This window comes from Erpetoichthys calabaricus, chromosome 1 (assembly GCF_900747795.2).
Source record: "Erpetoichthys calabaricus chromosome 1, fErpCal1.3, whole genome shotgun sequence".
Classification (NCBI taxonomy): Eukaryota; Metazoa; Chordata; class Cladistia; order Polypteriformes; family Polypteridae; genus Erpetoichthys; species Erpetoichthys calabaricus.
Genome location: NC_041394.2, coordinates 144,663,725 through 144,689,280, shown reverse-complemented (window position 1 = coordinate 144,689,280; position 25,556 = coordinate 144,663,725). Strand labels below are relative to the sequence as shown.

The window sequence follows — 25,556 nt, the reverse complement described above, 5'->3', positions numbered from 1 at the left end:
CTAGAGCGGAGGGTAAATACTGAAGCCTCATCACTTGTCAGTGACTTATTTTGTGGATTTAATTGCCTGTAATTGATCATCTTTCACAGATGCATAAGTGGAAGTATTCACCAAACTCAAAGGAAAAGGAGCAAAAATAACACTTCTTTGAAAGATACAGCCAAGTAGTTTGAATATTTGAGCCATGGAGAATTTGCCAAGCTTGAGTAGCCATTTTAGGTTCAAACTCTATCAGTATTTGTCAATGGCAACGGCAATAGCTATGTGTTTGGTTTTATGCACCTATTACATTTGAACTCAGTAATTTGGAGGGGTGTCCGCATAGTTTTGGCCATAGAGTGTATTTTATAATCTGCTTTCTCATCTTGGTAGCAGGGTTAAAATGAAACAAACATCACTACAAAATGAAAAAAAACAAACAAATGAAGTACTTTACAAAAATTCAGCTAATACTGATGTGAACAGTTTTTTTTAAAGACACAAGACACACATGTCCATATGCAAAACAAGCTATCTTTTTTTAAAAAAAGTTCAAAACTACTAACTCTGACATAAAACTTAACTATAGTACCATATAGAACAAAAGTAAATCATGTTATTCATACAGAACACCTCATCTTATGGACAAATTCAATCTTTTCATGAAATATAAAGGACCAGCTTGTTTTCTCAAACAAAACAACCAGTCTGACAAAAACCAAGTGGTGTCATTGCATACTTCCAAGGCATACAACTGGCCTCCCATTGTAAAAAATACAACAACGTATTAAAGTCACCTGAGCCTTTTGGCTTTTAGATGCAAGACTAATGAAATATAAGATATGTTGGTGAAGCACTGTATGTAAAACTTTATTTAAATCTTTTTAAAAGAAAATCTAATTTTGTTATTTTTCCCACTTCAGAAAATTGGTTATAGTATATGTACATAGATCATATATATAATAATTCTTTAAATAATACTGTTCCAACATTAGCATTCATCTAATGTAAAAATAGTACATGTGTATTTCACATAGACTCCAGAATTTTAAATAACATTCATCTCAAATCACAGCGTTTGGCAGACAGAAATTAAGTGTTATTTTAATTTAACTTAAAAAAAATGAAATCTCATGTGTTCCACCATTTTAATATACTATCTTTACTGTCCTTGGTGTTAACCCTGTGCGTGATTTGGGCTCAGTATTCTGTTTAATTATGGTTAGGCCTGAGTCAGTCCCAGTGTGATGTTAAAAAACAACCTTACTATTTTGACCAGAATAACTCTTGGGGCAATATTCTGCTGCCATCTAGTGGATAAAATAACATTATGTTGCAAAGAATCATGATTACTTATATGAAGAGATGCATAGATTCCCCTTTTCTCAGACTGAGTATGACTACTGATATTTGTTTTTTTAGTATTTGCCAATACTGATACCACTGTAGTGAAACTGGAGGCTGAATATTGTATTTATGTTGACCTTCAACTGTCAACTTTGATGTTAACATCAAATACAAGACTCATAATTTGGAATAAAAAATTCAAATTGAATAAATAACTTAAATTACGGTAAATTGCATAGAATAGATTACAACACCATTTTTAAAAGTGTCAGATTCCTTTTAAAGAATAGAAGCATCTCTGCATGTTCAGCTGTAAGCTTTTTTTTGGTTTCCATAACAATATGTGACAGAGCACTAAATAATCCATCTCTACACTACTGCATGGGGTGGAAAGGTATTTGACCTTTGACATCTGAGACAAAGTGAGGAACTGCACTTTGTTAACTGATCAGTACTTAAGTGGTTTGTCTGAAAAATAAACCATGTTTCCAGCTGTATGGCATCAGTTACTGGAACACAGCACATTGATGCCACTGCACGTTCATCTACAATCTCATACCCTCCAAACTACTACTCAGTTGGTCCTTCAAGGACTTTTGGCAGGCGAAGCCACATAATACTGTTCAGCTGCCTCTAGGTGACACAATTCCTGCAGCTCCAGGAACAACATCTCTTTGGCCTCCTTGGGTGCATTAATGTTTGAAAAGAACTAATCATTATATCTATAACAGGAAATATTTTTTTCTTATGATATTACAGTTTTATGTCCAATCAATAGATGGTTTTTGATACTTAAAAAACATTTTATGTAAGTAATTGAAGAAATTGTTCCAAAATGCTACATACAGTATTTATTTTAAGACATTTTGGCAATTGACGATTTTTTAAATTAGCCACACCAGAAAAGTAATTCATAATAAATTCTTCAAATTTATTTACACGTAGTCAAGGTAAGGAGCTGGGACACAAATCTGAGAAAATCTATTGCTAACACATGCAGCTTCATGAGATAGAATATCTTCTATCGGTCTATCTATATACAGTATATATATAAGCATATCTACTGTATCTATCTATCTATCTATCTATCTAATAGCCAGAGGCAATTTCAACATGCTCATTCTCTGTTTATTTTTGAGATGTTTAATTAAAAAACTTGTGTGTTTTAATTTCTTTTTGTACCTCCATTTAATCTTTTAGCAGAACACAGTTTATAGTTCACTATGACTTTGGTTTTCACCATTAATTTTAAAGAATTTTCACACCACAGACATTTTGTGTTCTCTGCTTATTTATTTTTTGCTCCTTAACATTCACAAAATCAAGTGTAAGAGTTAATAGTATCGGTTACAGGTATTGATACATTTTTATGAGTAATAGTACAAGTACATAAGCACTATATCAGACCAAAACGCAGTACTGGTATTGTATAACAGGAATAGTGATGACAGTGTTAGAATCACTATCACTCTATTCAACCAATGGTTCCATTTCAGTTTGTTCTAAAACTGGCTTTTCAACTCTTTACATGCCATTGTGTTTTGGTTGAAGGCTGCGCCTCAAACATGAATATTGATGAGTTACCTCAGAGAGGCAAAAGAAATAGAACTAGGGATGCGATAATATTGATTCCTGTTATACAATACCTGTACTTGTACTATTATTCATAAAAATGAACCAATACCTGTAACCGGTGCTATTAACTCTTACACTTGATTTTGTGAATGTTAAGGAGCAAAAAATAAATAAATAAACGGAGAACACAAAATGTCTGTGGTGTGAAAATTCTTTAAAATTAATGGTGAAAACCAAAGTGCTGGTGGAAATTGGGCTACTATTGGCCGCCAAAGAAGAAGAAGAAGGAGAAGAAGAGGGGAGAGACGTGTCTGGAGGCAGGAGGAGAGGAGGAAAGTAAAAAGAGTGGAACTGAGGGTAGGAACTTTGAATGCTAGCAGTATGACTGGTAAGGGGAGAAAGTTAGCAGATATGATGGAGAGAAGGAAGGCTGATATATTGTGCGTGCAAGAGACTAAATGGAAGGGGAGTAAGGCCAGGTGGATCGGAGGTGGATTCAAATTTTTCTATCATGGTGTGGATGGGAAGAGAAATGGGGTAGGAGTTATTCTGAAGGAACGGTATGTCAAGAGTGTTTTGGAGGTGAAAAGAGTGTCACGTAGAGTAATGATTATGAAGCTGGAAATTGGAAGTGTGATGATGAATGTCGTTAGTGTATATGCACTGCAAGTTGGGTGTGCAATGGGTGAGAAAGAAGATTTTTGGAGTGAGTTGGATGAAGTGATGAACAGTGTACCCAAGGGACAGAAAGTGGTGATTGGAGCGGATTTCAATGGGCATGATGGTGAAGGGAACAGTGGAGACGAGGAGGTGATGGGTAGGTATTGTGTCAAGGAGAGGAACGAAGAAGGTCAGAGGATAGTGGATTTTGCCAAAAGGATGGACATGGCTGTGGTGAATACGTATTTTAAGAAGATAGAGGTGCATAAGGTTATGTACAAGAGTGGAGGAAGATGCACATAGGTAGATTACATCCTATGCAGAAGAGTCAATCTGAAGGAGATTGAAGACTGCAAAGTGGTGGCAGGGGAAAGTGTAGTTAAGCAGCATAGGATGGTGGTCTGTAGGATGACGTTGGAGATTAAGAAGAGGAAGAGAGTGAGGGCAGAGCCAAGGATCAAATGGTGGAAGCTGAAAAAGGAAAACTGCAAGGTTGAGTTTAGAGAGGTGAGACAGGCACTGGGTGGCAGTGAAGAGTTACCAGACAGCTGTGAAACTACAGCAGATGTAGTAAGGGTGACAGCAAGAAGGGTGCTTGGCGTGACATCTGGAAAGAGGAAGGAGGAAAAGGAAACCTGGTGGTGGAATGAGGAAATACAGGAGAGTATACTGAGGAAGAGGATGGCAAAGAAGAAGTGGGATAGTCAGAGAGATGCAGAAAGTAGACAAGAGTACAAGGAGATAAGGCGCAAGGTGAAGAGAGGTGGCGAAGGCTAAAGAAAAGACGTATGATGAGTTGTATGAGAGGTTGGACACTAAGGAGGGAGAAATGGACCAGTACCAATTGGCTAGACAGAGGGACCGAGGTGGGAAAGATGTGCAGCAGGTTAGGGTGATAAAGGATAAAGATGGAAACGTACTCACACGTGAAGAGAGTGTGTTGAGCAGAGGGAAAGAGTACTTTGAGAGGCTGATGAATGAAGAGAACAAGAGAGAGAGAGAAGAGGTTGGATGATGTGGAGATAGTGAATCAGGAAGTGCAACGTATTAGCAAGGAGGAAGTAAGGACAGCTATGAAAAGGATGAAAAATGGAAAGGCCGTTGGTCCAGATGACATACCAATGGAAGCATGGAGGGGTTTAGGAGAGATGGCAGTGGACTTTTTAACCAGATTGCTTAATGGAACCTTGGAAAGTGAAAGGATGCCTGAGGAGTGGAACAGAAGTGTACTGGTGCTGATATTTAAGAATAAGGGGGATGTGCAGGACTGCAGTAACTACAGGGGAATAAAATTGATGAGCCACAGCATGAAGTTATGGACAAGTAGTGGAAGCTAGGTTAAGAAGTGAGGTGATGATTAGTGAGCAGCAGTATGGTTTCTTGCCAAGAAAGAGCACCACAGATGCAATGTTTGCTCTGAGGATGTTGATGGAGAAGTTTAGAGAAGGCCAGAAGGAGTTGCATTTTGTCTTTGTGGACCTGGAGAAAGCATAAGACAGGGTGCCTTGAGAGGAGCTGTGGTATTGTATGAGGAAGTCGGGAGTGACAGAGAAGTATGTAAGAGTTGTACAGACTATGTACGAGTGAAGTGTGACAGTGGTGAGGTCTGCGGTAGGAGCGACAGATGCATTCAACGTGGAGGTGGAATTACATCAGGGAGCAGCTCTGAGCCCTTTCTTATTTGCAATGGTGTTGGACAGGTTGACAGGCATGATTAGACAGGAGTTCCCGTGGACTATGATGTTTGTTGATGACATTGTGATCTGTAGCGATAGTATGGAGCAGGTTGAGAAGACCCTGGAGAGGTGGAGATATGCTCTAGAGAGGAGAGAAATGAAGGTCAGTAGGAACAAGACAGAATACATGTGTGTAAATGAGACGGCAATAAGTGGAATGGTGAGGATGCAGGGAGAAGAGCAGGCGAAGGTGGATGAGTTTAAATACTTGGGATCAACAGTACACATTAATGTGGACTGTGGAAGAGGTGAAAAAGAGCGTGTAGGCAGGGTGGAGAAGAATGTCAGGAGTAATCTGTGACAGACGGGTATCAGCAAGAGTGAAAGGGAAGGTCTAAAGGACAGTAGTGAGACCAGCTATGTTATATGGATTGGAGACGGTGGCACTGACCAGAAAGCAGGAGACAGAGCTGGAGGTTGCAGAATTAAAGATGCTAAGATTTACACTGGGTATGACGAGGATGGATAAGATTAGAAATGAGTACATTAGAGCAGGCATGTCAAACACGCGGCCCCCGGGCCGCATGCAGCCCGCAACAGAAATGTGTGCGGCCCGCATGACAGATCCTAGTTAGCACTAAACTTGTACAAAATGATTACTATCGTTTGTGATTGAATCATTCTGCATCTTCGGCGTTACTTATTGACTTTTCTTACTTCTGCCTTCTGACAAAAGCGTGTTTTCCCATGGTATTACAGTACCGGAAACGTCATCTGCTAGTATAGCCACGACCCTTGTCCAAAGTTAATGAGCCACGACATCGCAACTGAAGTGCTAGGCTGCACCAGCCTGGCAGCAGGGGCGGCCTTACGCATGTGGAAACTGTGCACCTGCACAGGGCCGCCACACCAATATATATTGAACATAAAACAGAAAGAGAAAATAATGAAACAGCTGACGGCAATGTGGCCGAAAAACATTGCGTTTCTTGTTAATTAGTAGGCTGTATTTACTAATGTCGCTCGAGTCTGAGCAGTAGGCTATATGTAGTATTATAACGTTCTGCCATAATGAGAATATCATGGACCGCCACTTGGTTTTCAAGTTACGGACACGCGCATATAGGAGCGTGTCATAAGCACGAGGCGGCTATCCAGTGTCCGCAACGGACGTGGCCATCCGCCGAGCATAAGATACCATATTGACATTGGCAGGCGAAGGTGCCACCGATTCTTTCTCTGCCCAGGGTCGCCACCAGCCTAGAGTCGCCCCTGGCAGGCTACACTACTGGCTGGGCTGCTGAGACTGGTCACTGGGCAGAACTGACCATCACGAGTAGTAATAGCTCGCATATTTTCACGTTTTTTTGCTCTAGTTTTATGTAATTTTGTGTTAGTATTGTAACGAACAGTTAGTGCAGACTACAGCTGAAGATGCGAGAAGTTGGTGAGTTGTTTATTAACAAATTTTTGTGATTTTGAGTTTGTAAAATTAGTGTAGGTCAGGGGGCTTTTTGCATATCGGCTTATTTTACAATATAAACTGAAGTAAACTTAGTGAATTAAAATTTGATTTTTGGAGGATTTGTTTTCCAACTTGAATTACTGAGCAATGAATTCAGTGAGCGTTTTCGTAATTTCAGTTCACACGAACAGGACTTTGCGTTGTTTACGTCACCATACTCTTACAATGTTGAGAATGCGCCTGAGAATATCCAAATGGAACTGATTGAACTGCAGTCAGATTCTATTCTGAAGGCAAAATACAATGAAGTTGGTGTGCCAGGCTTGTATGCTTACCTGCCACCCTTGTATGTGCAGATCTGTAAGTTGGCATCGAGAGTACTGTCTATTTTCGGAAGCACTTACCTTTATGAGCAATTGTTTTCGTTAATGAAAGCTACCAAAACCCCACATCGCTCAAGACTTACCGTAGAGCACCTTTCATTACTCATAAAAGTTGCAGCTGCACAAGATTTCAAGCCTGATATTGACGAACTGGTTACTAACAAGAGATGCCAAGTTTCGGGACAAAAGAAATAGATCTCACACTGTGAGACTCCTATATAAGCAATGAATATAATATAATGAATCTATATATACAGTATAATTCACTAAGCCGCCGACAAGTAGCCACTCATGGAAAGCATGCACCGCCGACAAGTAGCCACCCATGGAAAGCATGCAAGACAGCCACGCCCACCAACTCTAAGACCATTGGATACGACGACAACTCGCAGAGCCATGCCCACCAACTCGGACGCGACGCCGTCATTTGTGTTCGTTTGAGCTACAGTCCACATGCAACTCTGAGCCACGTTGACTTTTCGGTTACGACGCACGACCGCGTGCACCATCGCAAACTGTTTTACACGCTACATACAGCAATTCGCATCCGAGACAAACATACGTCTTCTTAGATGGTCCTGCAGGAGCAAGGAAAACGTTTCCCGGGCCAACAACACTCCTTATTCCCCGGCCCGGGTCCACCACATCCGATTGTCTACCCGTCGCAGAGAGGCGTGGGTGAGCCGTTGAACCCCATTCGTGCTGGAAACCGGGGCTTGCATTTGTTCCCCACAAACAAGGAATTCCCAGTAAGTGCGGGTCATACGCTCGCACTGATTACGTCCCTGCCCTTTGTTCACCCCTCCCCCCCCTCGCTACTACCATGGTCGGGTGACACAAAACACGCCGTCAATCCAGCTGTGACCCACGTTGACTGTTCATTTGCCTTCCATTGCCACCGCTTCAAATATATTTCATGGAAACAACACTTCTTTCAATGTTATACAGATTCCTGCATCAGGAAATAGCACGCGCGCTACACTGAATGGATCAACATGTGTCTACCCGGCGCAGAGAGGCGTGGGTAAGCCACTGAACCCCATTCGTGCTGGAAACCGGGGCTTGCTATTGTTCCCCATGAACGAGGAATTCCCAGTAAGTGCGGGTCATACGCTCGCACTGATTACGTCCCTGCCCTTTGTACACCCCCCCCACCCCCTCGCTACTTCCATGGTCGGGTGACTTGGTGGATTATATATAGAAAAGCAGCCAGAACCGCAAAGAACAATGAAAAGTCTACGTGGCGCAGAGGTGCATTTGGACTGTACCATAGACAAAAACTAATGATGCGCTGTTTGGAAAATGAACAGTCAACGTGACTCACAGGTGCATGTAGACTGTGCAAAGACGAAAACGACTCAGGTGACGAGTTGGGGGTGGGCACATGAGCAGGCAGTGCATACTGAACGAGAAATCAGCAGACTAGCATGACGGAGGGGGAGGAGAAGGGGCGAAGGCGGTCCTCCAGTTTTCAGTCACGGACAATTGTATGTTGGTTCGTACCGTGCATTGTTACAATGTTACTTTTCTTGGTGGTTTATTAAATTACAGATTTTTCAAATGTTAATTTTTTCCCTGTGCTTAAAAATCGTTAAAAAAGCGGCCAGATTGTGCGGCGTATGCTACGCTGCGGGTTGGCTAGTATAATATAATAATATAAGGATCTACTGTAGCTAAGAGGCTAAGACTCTAATTGTACGCTGTTGTATGGAGATTGTATGGAAATAAATTGCTTTTCTTTAAACTTTAAGTGTTACATTTTTTAAAGTTTTCAGTATTGGAAAGAAAGCTACAGTAACTTTGTATAATAGTATTTGTTACAGTGCGGCCCGCTGACGCTCGTATGGCAGTTGAAGCGGCCCACGAATGGTAGTGAGTTTGACATGCCTGCATTAGAGGGTCAGCTCAAATTGGACGGTTGGGAGACAAAGTCTGAGAGGTGAGATTGCATTGGTTTGGACATGTGCAGAGGAGAGATGCTGGGTATATTGGGAGAAGGATGCTAAGGACAGAGCTGCCAGGGAAGAGGAAAAGAGGAAGGCCTAAGTGAAAGTTTATGGATGTGGTGAGAGAGGCCATGCAGGTGATGGGTGTAACAAAGCAAGATGCAGAGGACAGAAAGATATGGAAGAACATGATCCGCTGTGGCAACCCCTAATGGGAGCAGCCGAAAGAACAAGAAGAAGATGACAGTGTGAATTAGACAGTGAAACGGATGCATACAGCACCATACAGCCAAACCATTGTGATGTACCTGGTGAATTCAGTCAAATGAAGATTCACCGTGGTCCAAATTGGTGTTTGGATACATACATGTTTCCATTACACAATAACATTTTTTCTTGTTATAAAAAATTCATTGTTTTTGACTCGTTTTTCCAGGGGTAAACGTAACACTACAGAGGCCTCACATTGTTTATTCATTTCATTATATTTGGCTATGAGAGCTTTTTTGTCAGTAAGTTATTCATTAATATACATTTTTCTTTCCAATTCCCACTTTTTCAAAGTTTAATGTCAATTGTCAATGTTAATTTATTTATGTAGCACATTTAAAACAACATAGTAATGATGGGGCCAAAGTGCTTTACAATAATAGAATAAAAGAAAAACAAATTAACATAAAACATAAATAGAAATAAAATATATAAACATAAAATAAAATACCTAATAAATAGAAGTACAGTAATCCCTCGCTATATCGCGCTTCGCCCTTCGCGGCTTCACTCCATCGCGGATTTTATATGTAAGCATATTTAAATATATATCGCGGATTTTTCGCTGCTTCGCGGGTTTTTGAGGACAATGGGTCTTTTAATTTCTGGTACATGCTTCCTCAGTTGGTTTGCCCAGTTGATTTCATACAAGGGATGCTATTGGCAGATGGCTGAGAAGCTACCCAGCTTACTTTTCTCTGTCTCTTGCGCTGACTATCTGTGATCCTGACGTAGGGGGTGTGAGCAGGGGGGCTGTTTGCACACCTAGACGATACGGACGCTCGTCTAAAAATGCTGAAAGATTATCTTCACTTTGCTACCTTCTGTGTGCAGCTTTTAAGTATGCTGCACGGTGCTTCGTATACTTAAAAGCTCAAAGGGCACGTATTGATTTTTTAATCTGTCTCTCTCTATCTCTCTCTAACTCTCTCTCTCTCTCTCTCTCTGCTCCTGACGGAGGGGGTGTGAGCTGCCGCCTTCAACAGCTTTGTGCCGCGGTGCTTCGCATACTTAAAAGCAAACAGCCCTATTGATTTATTTGCTCCTTTGAAGAGGAAGATATGTTTGCATTCTTTTAATTGTGAGACTGAACTGTCATCTCTGTCTTGTTATGGAGCACAGTTTAAACTTTTGAAAAAGAGACAAATGTTTGTTTGCAGTGTTTGAATAACGTTCCTGTCTCTCTACAACCTCCTGTGTTTCTGCGCAAATCTGTGACCCAAGCATGACAATATAAAAATAACCATATAAACATATGGTTTCTACTTCGCGGATTTTCTTATTTCGCGGGTGGCTCTGGAACGCAACCCCCGCGATGGAGGAGGGATTACTGTAATGTTATATAATCACAAAGAGAAAACCATCAGTATTACTGAAGGTCACGAAATGCAAGTGAATAGAAATGAGTCTTTAGTCTTGTTTTGAACAGTTTAATTGTAGACGACTCTTTTATATGATGAGGTAAAGAGTTCCACAGGCGAGGCGCAGCAGCTGCAAAAGCCCTGTCCCCCTTGGTTTTACACTTGGTACAAGGGACAACCAGAGACAGCTGATCAGAAGATCTAAGCACTCTAGATGGCTGATGTAAAACACACAGTTCAGATAAACAGGCAGGAGCAAGCCCATGTAAAGATTTAAAAACTAGCAGCAAGATTTTAAAATCAATTCGAAAACTGACAGGCAGCCAGTGTAAAGAAGCTAAAATAGGAGAAACAGAGTCATACTTTCTTGCCCCAACCAGAAAGCGAGCGGCAGCATTTTGGACCAACTGTAACCTGTGTATCAAGGATTTATTAATCCCAGATTACAGCGCGTTGCAGTAATCGAGGCGAGAAAAAATAAACGCATGAGTAGCTATTTCAAGATCCCTAGAAGATAAAAAAGGCTTTATCTTACCTAATAGACAAAGTTGGAAAAAGCAACTCTTGACTACAGAATTTACTTGTTTCTCAAAAGAGAGGTTACTATCAAAGGTAACACCAAAATTGCGGACTTGAGGTTTGGGAAAGACAGAGAAAGAGCCGAGAAGTCCAAGACCACTATAAGCACCTCCGTTTTATTTTGATTTAGATCAAGAAAATTATTAGCCATTCAGGATCTCAGTTCAGACAGACAGTTGTGGAGTTGATTTGTTGTAGAGTTGCAGACAGAAATATAAATATGAGTATCATCAGCATAGCAGTGAAAAGAAATGTTAAATTTCCTAAAGATTGCTCCAATAGGGTGAAGGTATATGGAGAATAAAATAGGACCCAAAATGAATCCCTGAGGAACACCATATTTAAGAGGAGCAGTAGATGAAGAAGAGGAATTAAAAGTCACTGAAACGTGTCTACCAGTTAAATATGACCTGAACCAGTTAAGAGCAGCCCCTTTAAGCCCAACAAGATGTTCAAGCCACAACAGCAATATCTCATTGTCAATAGTGTCAAAGGCAGCGGACAGGTCAAGGAGGAGAAGGACTAATAAAAGAGATGTTGTTGAACACTTTCAGGAGTGCCGTTTCAACACTATGGTAACGCCTAAAGCCAGATTGGTAGATCTCCAATAAACTATTGGAGTTAAGGTGATCAACCAATTGATTATAAATAATTCTTTCTAGAATTTTAGCCAGAAATGGCAGTTTGGAAATTGGACAAAAATTGGCTAAAACTCCAGGATCTAATTCTGCCTTTTTTAGACAGGGACGAACTGCAGCATGTTTAAAAAATGAGGGCACAACTCCCAAACTAATAGAATCATTGATGATGGCTAGTAAGGGTGGGCCCAACACATCAAAGGCTTCCACTAAGAGACGTGGTGGTACAATATCCAGAGGACTGGGGGCTGGTTTAAGGGTGTCAATCGTTCTTTTTAGCTGTGAAAGTGAGACTAGATCAAAGGATTCCAAGACAATGTCATGATTAACAGTAGAAAGTTCATAGCCCGTTTGAACAATGCCACAGCAGATAGTATCGATTTTGCTAACAAAGAATGATAGAAACTGGTCACTTGAATGAACAATGCTATTTGATCCCATTGCAGAGTGGGGGTGAATGGCCGCATTAATTGAATTAAATAAGACCTTAGGATTCTTTGAGTGACGGGATACTAAATCGGCAAAGAAGTTTTGTTTCGTTATCTTAACTTCAGCCTGGAAATTGAAAAGAGAAGTCCTAAAAATCTGTTTAGAGACAATCAGTCCATCTTTTTTCCAACGCCGTTCAGCAGTTCGACAGGTGCGGCGCAGTTATCGTTATTTTCATTAAGCCAGGGAGCAGGTCTACCCTTATTACTGTGTATCTTGGGCGGAGCAATCGAGTCTAAAATCGTTTTACAGGAAGAATTAAATTTTACGACAGAATCATCGATATCATTATTTTGGTCATGCACATAAAGACTAGAGAAAATGGTTTTAAAATCAGATATAATATAAGAATTTAAAAAGCGCGAGCAGCGTGGGGGACAGCTATTATTCGGGACATCAACAGTAATATTCAGATTCATCATTATAGAAAAATGATCAGTAAAAGAAATATCACATAAATCAATATTATTCACTGAAATATCACGAGTAAGAACGAGATCAAGGGTGTGACCGAGAGAGTGGGTTGGCGTATTAATATGCTGTATAAAATCAAATGAGTTCAAAAATGATAAAAAGTCATTGACCAAAGGTTTCGATTGACAACAAACGTGAATGTTGAAATCACCAACAATAAAAAAACTTTATCATGAGAGAGGGTGATATCAGCCAAGAGATCAGAGAATTCAGAGATGAAAGTATCATTAATTACAGGAGGTCTACACACCATGGCAAGCAGCAGAGAAGGAGAGCTGCACACTTTGAAAAGTTGAAAAAGTTTAGTACATCTGAAAACACGTACACATACTGTATGTAGTATAAGTCTGTGGAACTATTAGAGGTTCCACAGTAATAAGAAATTATGGATATTGGGGAGCTAATAGGAAGTAAACTGTAATATATATTGTGGCAAAGGCGCTATATAGGCATCGACCCGACATAGACTGACAATGGAGGCACATGTAAAAATCAAAGAAAAAGGACTTTTATTTTTCTTCAGCCGTGGGGCACGTCTTCACAGTGTCCCACAGGCCCAACACATTCCCAAAACAACACACAAAGAAAATCACCCCAAACCACACTCTTCTTCCTCCACTACTCCTCCTCCCAGGCAGCTTTGTCGTCCTCCTCCTCCCAACTCTGGCGCATAGAGTAGTGCCTGCAGGCTCCTTTTATAGGATAATGATCTGAAACACGTGTCCAAATCAACCCTGCAATGGTTAACTGACCACAAAATCAAACTTCTGCCATGGCCATCTTAGTCCCCTAACCTGAACCCTATTGAAAACCTGTGGATTCAGCTGAAGAGGAGAGTACACAGGAGAGGCCCTGGGAACCTGGAAGATCTGGAGAGATTATGTAAAGAAGAATGGTCTCAGATGCCATGCTCTGTATTTTCCAACCTTATAAAAGGTTACAAGAGAAGACTCTGTGCTGTTATATTGGTAAAGGGAGGTTGTACAAAGTATTAAATGTAGGGTTGCCAACAATTGTGGCACATGTTTTTGTTAAAAATATTTATTTCTTGATGAGGGGTTTGTTTTTCTTTGAATGAACTCATATTTTCAGTGCAAGAAGATGGTTCTTCAGCAAACAATGATTTTTATTTTTCCTAACCCTTCTTACTAATTTTTTACAAGGGATGCCAATAATATGGTATAAACACGTACACTGCAACAACCTCAAAAAAACAACCTGTTAAAGTTTATTATTTTAATCTTGTCTCCGTCTCTCTACTTTTTATGATTGCAATATTTTTTGCCTTCAGATATAAAACTGTATATATCATATGCATAATGTAAGTACCATGGAGGACAGACGGGCAGGCCGGCTAGGCAAAGGAACAGCTTCTGGCCCAGCTTGATATATATATAAAGGATGGTCGAGCGAAAGATGGGAGGCCTGGAGCTGTTCCATCCACCCTAAGACAGGTGGCAGTGGTCCTATCAAGGCATCCCAGTCTGGAAACCCGCAGTGGTATGTATGAATTGGATGCAAAAGCTATTATTCTTTCACAGGGATTTCTAAGTAAATGAAAATTGCCCAAAAGTTCTACTTCTCGTTGACATGTTCATCTTAGGAGATGACATTGCTGCTTTTCACCTTCCCATCTCTCTTGTACCTCTGTTTACTCTTCTTCTATATCAGTGTCATCACTCCAATACTTGAGTCACTTGGGCTCTGGCAGAATGTGATCTTTAAACATCATCTGGGTTTCATTTCAGTTCTTGGCCAAGCCTAAAATCACTTGTGGGCCCAACACCATGTCTGAAACTTTTAGGAGCCCCAGATGAAAGTGCATGACTATGTCTCTGTGCACTGTACACCCTCTGATCTGCTCTAGAATGTTGAGACCTGGCCTATATATGAGAGATGTATAAATATTAAACATATTATAGATACTTACTCACTTATATAAGTATATATAAAGTCATAGATCAGGTCACTTATATTAATAGTTTAGCAGCTGGAAAATAAAAGGCATTTTGTAATGCCTCTGCTAGTATGCAATTTCATGTATTTAAGCCATTGAAATTAATTTTATATGAGCTGCAAATAGTGCTGTATTTTATAACACATACGTTCTATAGTCTATTTGTACATTCTGCTATTTGGTTGCCAACTATGTATCATTTGCTGTTATACCAAGTTACCTGGCAGTGCAGTCTGGTATGCAAAGATCCATTTTGCATGAAGGGATAGACCAAACAATACCGCTCCTCATCTGAGCAATAGCCAACAAGTTCCAGAATATGTGGATGGCGATACCTAAGTAATAAAAAAGCAGGAAGAAATTACTATGCATAAACAATTTTGATTAAAATCCTAGTGGATAAACAGTGGCTACAATCTTCAAAAACAAGACAAGGGGAAATAAGCAAATATTAAAACTATGTAATCATTAAATATATAATATTATACTTCAACAGCCAAGTGTTTTTGGCCATTATCTGCCTACCTATAATTATATCAGCACCCAACCCTAACCTAAATGTTTGCCATTCAAGGATTCTTTAATACCTGTATTAGTGCAGAAAGTGTACAAAAGATACAAGTTTTTCTGGTGCTGGTTAACTAAGATGTCCTAAAATATTCTAATATCCCAACTATCCCAAAACACTGTAAAAGAGACCTAGATATCTATATCACCAACATGACATATCCTTTTGCAAAAGATCATTCTTATTAATTACTTTTTAATGAGTTTGAATTTGGGACACCTTTATTGTGTTCTTTTGTAATTCTCTGTTAAGAGTAAATACTGTAAATTCCACTTACCTATCAGAGTATGATACATTGCGTCTTTTAATCAAGAATTCAAACAGTTTCTTTTATTACATGAGCAGCCTCAGTATAATGTAACGACTAAAGTACACAACACTCAAAAGTTAAACTATTACTGAAAAAACATGAAAATAAAAATATTTATTCAGGTTGTGCAGTATTCAACTCTGTTACAATGAATGAACCAAAATCCTTTTCAGAATGTATTTCATGTAGATATGTATATACATATCTTCTCTTAGCTTGTATTTATTGTGCTTGTCTATATAGAAACATGTACTATTTTTTTTAAACAATTGCCAGTGATGAAAAATGATGTTCATTTTGTATTATCACTGCCTCCTCCATATTAGTCAATTAAAGATCATGATTAAGATTAATTAATTTAGAAAGGTAACTATCAAAAACACCCGATCAAGTCCACTAACATCTTCAGCCCATGTTAAACACTCTCATCTAAAGTATACCATGTTTCCGTCCCAAACTAACAATCAAGTTTTATATCTTATCAAAGATATCTACAGATACCTCACAAATAAAGAATAGTACAGTATATATATATTGTGGCAAGTGGCTGGGGGTGGTACCCAGCCGGGACACCCGGAAGGACCGGAAGAGGGACTACGCCTCCTCTGGACCACGAGAGGGCAGCCACCCTGGATGGTATGGGGACCACAGGAACAGAGCTTGGAAGCTCAACCCTGTAGGGGCCTGTGGTCACTGCCAGGGGGCGCCCGGATGCCTGAAGAGCCCTGGCCCACAGCACTTCTGCCACACCCAGAAGTGCTGGGGGGAAGACAACCAGGGACACCTGGAGTGCTTCCGGGTGCACAGCTGGCACTTCCGCCACACCAGGCAGTGCCAATAGTCACTCATTGGGAGGCACCTGGAGCACATCCGGGTGGATATAAAAGGGGCCGCCTCCCTCCATTCGATGGGTGGAGTCAGGGGCGGAGTAGACAAAGTCTTGGAGGAGAGGAATAGAGGCAGACCAGAGAAAGGCATTGGAAGGCCTGAACTTTGGGGGAGTACTGGGGTTGTGTGAGCACTAATTGTATATAATATGTATAATAAACGTGTGTTGGGTGAACTATCAGTGTCCGCCAGTCTGTGTCCAGGCTGCTTTCCACAATATTATATATTTGAAACTGTAAATATTATTTCACACACTGTTTATATGACAAAGATATGTCTGGATAGCAAGGGGTTGCCAGGGGGCTACCAGGGCAAGGACACCACCAAATGACACAGAACATGACTAGGTCTCACCATAGCTCCAGCTATGACAAAGAGAAATGTAACATAGAAAGAGAGAGAGAGAGAGAAAGAGAGAGAAGAGACATGTCCAGAAAATGTCAGTGTAGGAGCAGAAGGTCTGCTAAAGGGTGGTATCTGTGCTGTATGCCCTGGAATGGCGACAAGGGTAGTTTAAGTGGAGACATGTAATGCTCTCCCAGACTTGTAGGGGACAGGGATACAAGCTATCTGTAGGGAGATCTGTCTTTTCTTTAGTCAGAGGGAGCCTGGGGTGGAGGAATGCCATGCTGGCCTTTCTTACTATATTTGTCAATTTTATTATTACCTAATATCCAATAAGTATAATGTTCTGCAAATAACTCAAATAATGTTATGTGTGCATGCAGTTTATTTTAGGCACAACATCCATCCATCCATCCATTTTCCAACCCGCTATATTCCTAACTACAGGGTCACGGGGGTCTGCTGGAGCCAATCCCACCCAACACAGGGCACAAGGCAGGAACCAATCCCGGGCAGGGTGCCAACCCACCGCAGGACACACACAAACACACCAAGCACACACTAGGGCCAATTTAGAATCGCCAATCCACCTAACCTGCATGTCTTTGGACTGTGGGAGGAAACCGGAGCGCCCGGAGGAAACCCACGCAGACATGGGGAGAACATGCAAACTCCACGCAGGGAGGACCCGGGAAGCGAACCCAGGTCCCCAGATCTCCCAACTGCGAGGCAGCAGCGCTACCCACTGCGCCACCGTGCCGCCCTAGGCACAACATGATTTTTGTTTTTAGCATATCAATGTAACCACATCAAGTAAATGTCTAAGGCACCTAATACCCACAATATCAACAGTTATTACAAGGCAACATGTTTCCACATTGTTCATGTATGAGTCTTATTTATCATAGATTTAGCATTTTTAGTTTTCAAACATCAAATAATAGATGTTAATACAATATATTAATTTACATAGTCCATACTCCATGTAATGGTTATTATTAGTGTCATTCACACACCAAGCATGAATTTCACTGAATAATGTTTTTTTTTCAGCTCTGTGTATTAAAGCACTCCATAAATCTCAAATGTTAAAGTTAATGTGAAAAAAAGAAAGTGTACCAATTTTAGATATTTGGCTATTTTAATCTTGCTGTGTATGCTGATGGATTTAAATTGCTGGAACCCTGCTAATCCAATGATGTTTAAGAGCAGTTGCAACATGAACATGTGGAGTTAATCATTTTATACTCACATCAACAGAACTTCTACTTCTGACAGGAAAACCTGCCACAATTTTTTCCAGTCACTTTGTTTCTCCTAACAAAAATAGAGATATTGTGAAATTTCTGGGAAATACTGTAAAATGAAGCAATAAGAAACATCTGATAAAATATTACAAAATTAGCTGGTCCAGTCAGTGCAGAAGCATCACTTAATTCAAAGTCAATGGAGCGTATAACCAGGGCTGGTATGTTAAATAATGCCCCAATTCCCCTTAACTCGCACAATAAGTATTGCTATTCAGGCTCCATGAAACAGTGCATTCTCTGAACATTGGACAAAAAAGTAAATAAATAATATATTATTTTAGGAAAAAATGTGCAACAATGTAAAATATTAACTTTTAAACAATAAAACACAAAATAGGCATTAAAAACAATACAAATGTATAATATGAAACTGAAAGCAAAATGAAACTCTGATGTATCACTCTTTCTACAAGCTTCTCTAAATTGGCTTTCTCTAAATACCTTAGCTGCATCAAACTTTGTCCTGCAAGCTAATAGGCACATGTCCTTTTTAACTAAAATACTTGCATTGCAAACTTACTAAACTTTTAACAGACATTGTGACTAATGTTTTAAACAGAAATTAAATAAATTGCAATGCAATATGCATGGGTGCCGACCTATGGTAAACATTGGTGGGAAGAGGCAAAAAAATTATAGGCTACAACATAGATAATAATAGAGTAACAACAAATACAGCAACAATAATAATAACAACACTCCTCCAAATGGCATAACATTGAAGACCCAGATGTGGCAAAGTAAAACTAAATGATAAATATGGCAATAGGACTACAAATGTACACTTTGGATGTATAGCTAAAGAGTAATGTAATTCAAAGTATAAGCATCTCTTAAATGGGCTTACATTAAAACTCATGTTAAAACTCCACAAGTACCACCCTCTGTTGTTCACCGTCATCAATGACTTGATGATTATACTCTTTCTTATTTGCTCATGACATGCTAAAAAAGTTCTCCATAGCCAGAGTCTTCGCTGAGAAAACGGATGTTGTGCATTGATTGGATTGTGATATTGCCTTCTTTGATATACATTAGAGATGATACACTAAATACAAATCATGGGTAAATGCTTAAAGATAATCATTATATAGTGATTTTGTGAGTATGTAAGACTGGTCTGATTAGATAAAGGGTTTAAATTTAATCTATATGGCTTTCATGATAAATTATAATTGTGCTTTTGCCATCACTGTAAGCTACCTGGAAGGATGGCAAGTTAAGTAAACAGTCACCCAGAGCTGAGCACCATTCATTTATACTATTGTTCAAAGACAACTTATTTTTTATTCATATGAAAGATTCAGTCTTTTTAAAGAAATGTGAAATACAAAAAAAGGAGAGCCTTTCAGTACAGCCCAATTGTTAGATGTTTTCTGCAACGGCTCAAATGATTCTAATGAAAGCACCTTTGAGCATTTAATATTTTGCAGACATCCTGCAATGTCAACAATTTGAAATCAGCATGCAGCTGATATTCATGTGTGTTTATTATGTTACATCTGACTGATGAATTGTTATTAATTTTGTAGCTTCAGGATTAATATCAGTACACAGTCATATCAGATTTCAATCACTTGTAAAGCTGTCAAAAAAAATAAAAAATTACATATCAGCTAAAAAACCCAATTGAGACACTTAACTACAGTCTGAATGTAGCTTCAGTATGCAATAGCAACATATCGAGACAAATGCAGCCAGTGTGGGACTACCAATTCATTTTTACCATCACAAATTTTCTCTAATATTGTTCCAGGAATGCCCGAAAAAGACAGCACCAATGGCAAAATGTAAAAAACAGGAAAACTAGCACCAATACCATTGACTGACATGTGGCTTCAAAATGTGCATGTGCCATTTGATTTTCAGATGTTTGCAATGTGGTGAAGTTTTGAAGTACATTATATGAAACTTAAAACTTTTAAAATGAAAATATTTTTTATAAATTTTAAAGGTAGTATATAAAAAGGATACAGGATGTGTATATAATTCTTAAGGTTTACACTTAACATTTGGCATTATTATTTCATAACGTTTAAAAAAAAAAAAAGGGTTACATGAAAATGGCATCCTTAGGAAAATACTGCCTGTGGGGATCACCTCATTGCTTCACCTACACACCAGCCCTGAGTGTAACTATAGTTTGCAATAACTACTGTGGCTACAATGGAATATTCCAGCTCCCCAAATACCCAACACAAGCAGGCTCGGACACAAGTAAAAAATAAACAAGAGGATTTATTCGTGAGAAACTCTTCCTTATCAAGTGTTTCCTACACCACAGCCACAATTACAAATCAGCACACAATACACAACACAATATAACTCTGTCGTCTCTGTCTCCTTCTTTCTCTCTCTGCTTCCTCCTCCCCTCCTGCAAGCAAGCTTCGTCCTCCTCCTCCCGACTCTGGCTCCTGGAACTGAGGCAGGCAGCTCCTTTTATCTACCACCCAGAAGTACTTCCGGTGTTCTGTATATGTGGTTGGATGGGGGCTGTCTTCTAGTGATCTGAAGAAGATAATGGCCTGCGCATGCTCTTTTCCCAGGTCCTCCACCTTGAGGGTGTCCCAGCCAGGTAAGGACACCGGCCGTTACTCATACTACAATGTTACTTGTGACAAGTTCACTCAAGGACTTCTTTCTCAATCTACCCATTCTAAGGCTTCTGTCAAATGTACTAATAAGATACATTTCCTTTATCATTACAACACATGATGTATTCAAATTAACACTATAACATAATAAAGCAGATTTTTTTGATAGAAAAAAATGACAGGAAATAAAAAGGGCTGATAGAGGAAGTACTAATCCCATTGTAGACCATTGACTGTCACATACAGAAACAGGTCTTTGGAACCTAGAATTCAACCTTTTTTAATTTAGCATAATCAAATTATATTTGAGTTCAGTATGCCAATTCACTAGTTTTCACTGATTTTACATAATATTTTATTATATTATTTGAACTCTATTCAGCACAAGTAAAACTAACAGACAAAAAGAATAATGAAATCACAATTCATTGTTTAATTTAAGTTCTAATACAAAGGTGATTTAGTCTATTTATTGCAAAATATAGAAAAGGGTGAAAGAGAAATACATGTTACTTATTAATAAATGTTATGGAAATTCACTAAAGATATATCAAGGTCATACCTGTTTCAGCACCTTTATTGCGAATAACTTATTCTGAATCACACCTTTATATATCTCTGAAAACACTCCTTCTCCAATCTTTTGATCTGAGTGAAAGTTTTGTGTTGCGTCAGCAATGACTTTAGGGTCAGTGAGTTGTCTTGCCGAGTTGTCTTGAGGTAGGATGACAGTAGGTGCTATTTTCCAAAAATCATCCATTAAAAAAAAAAAAAAAAAAAAACAAAACAAAATCAGAGAACTATTGACATTAACATTTTCGTTAATAAATAATCTCTATGAAAAATTAGCCTCAAAACAAAATATTGGATAAAATTGGTGGATGCTCTATATTTTTGGCTCCAATTGTAATTAGTTGTTTATTGCTTTTACTATTTTTAATTAGTTAAATGCCATCCTCAAGGGGACAGCTTCTGTCACAGGTAAGGTCTGAACTAACAATAATGTCAATAATAAATAAAGGCCTAAATAACCAGAACACCTGGAAAAATAGAATAAAAGTCATGATGACGATGAAAAATTTATAAACAAGATACAAACACTGCATAATCTAAATAAATGTTCATTTCCAATAAAAATTTAGTAAACTAAGTTTTTAATTTCTGGATTAACATGAAATATAGAAAGTAGCAAATAGCAGCTTGATTAATTAAGGTAGGAGTCTAATTACAACTAGAAGAAGGTTGGAACGACAACCTACAGCTACTGGTTGAACTTTGAATTCAATATTCACAGCTATACTGTACTGAAGAAATGAGGAAAGCACTGTATAAGGCTGTCACTCTTCTATGCACACATACTCTTGATGGACTCACCCTGACCCCTGTCCCAGGCTGATGGTATTTATAGTGTGTAATAGACTAATAACCTGAAGCCCAAGGAGACCACTTGAGAAGATCATTTACTGACCATGTACAGAGTATGGAAAGACAACAGGATTCAAGGATTTCCTCTTATAAAGCCCACCCTGAAGTCAGAAAATCACCTTGAATCATAACCCTAACCCTGATGTTACAGCTGAACCCTTTGCACCCATTACAGATGGTTCCATAACCCAGATAAAACCATTACCCTTACATTACTAAATCCTTAATTGAACAGGCACTTAAGCTGAGCGTATTAAACAAGAACAGCTTACTTAACCCAACATCAGAAATTGCTATGGATGTAATGCAGTACCTGAGATTAAATAGGTTCATTGGTACATTGAAACATTACACTAACAGGGGGAATTTAAGATGTGATAAAGTTGGGTTATAAAGGAAAAATATCTGTGGAACCAAGGCATCACAAAAACTAAGCTTCAAAGTATTGAGTAGTTATGGGTTAAAATTATCAAGATACAAATAAAAGGTTAGAATTACTTGAAAATGCAATGGATTTTCCTAATTTTAGACTGTCTGCATTTTTGACAAATTGTCTTCTGATTGCCATTACATGAATATGTTTGCACAAAATATAATAGCAAAAGTAGAATTATATTTTATTTAAAGTCGGTACCAATTTAATTTTTGAGACAATGAAATAAGCCTGGAATGTCACAGAAATCAACAACATTGTTGACAGGTTGACAGAGTGGAGTACACTGCTTCTTAAATAACAGGAAACATTTACTTCCCATGGGTTTTTTTCTACAAACAGAGACTGAAGTTTAAAGTGTTAAAGACCTTATCTGATCTGTTCCACCTACCTAACATACTCTGCCCTTCCATCTGAAAAACATCTTAAAAGAATAGGATTACCATAATGAATAACCATAGAATTTATCCATGATCCTTGGGATGTGTTAATGTAGCACCTTAGTTTTTAATCCTCTTCAACTTCACACTGCACTTTTTCTTTTTGCATAACTTAGAATTACATCTATAAAATGAATATGCCTAGGTGTCTTTATTAGGTTGGTTGTTTGAAAGGAGATTATAGTTGTCTTTGTACTGTATATATGTATTGAGTTCCATGTATCTGATTTTTACCAAATTAAATTCAATGTACTGTACATGTAATTGCTATTGTAAAAACGTGTTCTTACCTGTGCATGGTTGCTTATAATCATCTGGAAAAAAAACATTATTGTCGCCCTGGGAAAGAAAAGAACAAAGGTGTATCTAAGTATGATGAAAAAAAAAAAAAGTATTATTAAAAGTCAAAATGATAAGCAATATGGGAAATATGGTGGCAAAGAGAATAGCAAACATTGTTCTCATTACTAGAATTCAACAAGTATTTTTTAAACTAAACAGAAATGTGGACATTGCAAACTTTATTAATTTATTTAATGTACAGTCGTGGCCAAATGTTTTGAGAATGATACAAGTATTGGTTTTCACAAAGTTTGCTGCTTCAGTATTTTAAGATCTTTTTGTCAGATGTTTCTATGGTATACTGAAGTATAATTGCAAGCATTTCACAAGCTTCAAGAGCTTTTATTGACATTTACATTACGTTTATGCAAAGAGTCAATATTTGCAGTGTTGGCCCTTCTTTTTCAAGACCTCTGCAATTCACCCTGGCATGCGGTCAATCAATTTCTGGGCCAAATCCTGACTGATGGCAGCCCATTCTTGCATAATCAATGTTTTGTGGGTTTTTGTTTTTCCATACGCTTCTTGAGGATTGACCACAAGTTCTCAAAGGGATTAAGGTCTGGGGAGTTTCCTGGCCATGGACCCAAAATTTCAATGTTTTGTTCTCCGAGCCACTTAGTTATCACTTTTGCCTTATGGCATGGTGCAAAAGGCATTGTTCATCACCAAATTGTTCTTGGATGGTTGGGGGAAGTTGCTCTCGGACAATGTCTTGGTACCATTCTTTATTCATGGCTCAGGATCAGGGCACCACCAGTGCAGAGCTTACTCAGGAATGGCAGCAGGCAGGTTTGTAAATGCATCTGCATGCACATTGAGGCGAAGATTTTTGGAGGATGGCCTGGTGTCAAGAAGTGCAGCAAAGGTGCAAGTTCTCTCCAAGAAAAACATCAGGGAAAGACTGATATTCTGCAAAAGGTACAGGGATTGGACTGCTGAAAACTAGGGTAAAGTCTTTTTCTCTGATGAATACCCTTTCCGATTGTTTGGGGCATCTGGAAAAAAGATTGTCCGGAGAAGAAAAGATGAGTGCTACCATCAGTCCTGTGTCATGCCAACAATAAAGCATTCTGAGACTGTTCATGTGTGGTGTTGCTTCTCAGCCAAGGGAGTGGGCTAACTCAACAATTTTGCCTAAGAACACAGCCATAAATGAAGAATGGTACTAAAACATTCTCAAAGAACAACTAAACCATCCAAGAACAGTTTGGTGATGAACAATGCCTTTTCCAGCATGATGGAGCACCATGCCATAAGGCAAAAGTGATAACTAAGTGGCTTGGGGAACAAAACATTGAACATTGGCATGCCACGGCAAATTGCAGAGGTCTTGAAAAAGAAGGGCCAACACTGCAAATATTGACTCTTTGCATAAACTTAATGTAATTGTCAATAAATGCCTTTGAAACATATTAAATGCTTGTAATTATACTTCAGTATACCATAAAAACATCGGAGAAAAAGATCTAAAAACAGTGAAGCAGCAAATTTTGTGAAAACCAATACTTGTGTCATTTTCAAAATTTTTGGCCACAACTGTATGTCTACCCACCTAAAGTATATAAGATTTAGAATTGTTCAGCCACTTACTTACACTTGACATATAAACATATATTGGCTTTCAAAACAGTACTGAAAACTGCAGGACATATTATATTGTATATCTGCATAAAAAGTGCCCTCCATAATGTTTAGGCCATAGACACATTTTTCCTTGATTGAAACAATCAAACACCTGAGTAATCACAAACACCTGTGACACCAATTGTCCTAAACATTACGGTGCTCTGAAATGAGGGGGTCCATCTATAAAAGGTATTGTAATTACTACATGGTATAATCGAAACGTATGTAAAAACTCTTAAACAAAAGTCTGTAATATGCACTTTAACCATGTCTGAATTGTTCAATTTGTAATTTTAAATTGTGAAGCAGAGGGATAAATCAAAGGAAAATGTGTCTTTGTCCCAAATATTATGGAGGGCACTATATGTACTGCATTTTATAAATATACAGTATATATTATGCATTAAGGTGTCATCTCACTATATAGTTAGGTCCATAAATATTTGGACAGAGACAACTTTATTCTAGTTTTG

The 25,556-nt window shown here is 38.8% G+C and overlaps 1 protein-coding gene across 2 annotated transcripts in view; it reads right to left on the bottom strand.

Annotated features, from left to right (window-relative positions):
• irak3 (interleukin-1 receptor-associated kinase 3) overlaps positions 1–25,556 on the bottom strand; it is a 67,617-nt gene that overhangs the window by 19,936 nt on the left and 22,125 nt on the right. For both annotated transcript variants that reach the window (XM_028806866.2, XM_028806876.2), the window contains exons 4-7: positions 23,403–23,451; positions 21,377–21,552; positions 18,163–18,227; positions 15,020–15,134 (exon numbers count right to left, since the gene is read on the bottom strand). In XM_028806866.2, coding sequence (XP_028662699.1) covers positions 15,020–15,134; positions 18,163–18,227; positions 21,377–21,552; positions 23,403–23,451 — 405 coding nt within the window. The remainder of the gene's footprint in view (positions 1–15,019; positions 15,135–18,162; positions 18,228–21,376; positions 21,553–23,402; positions 23,452–25,556) is intronic.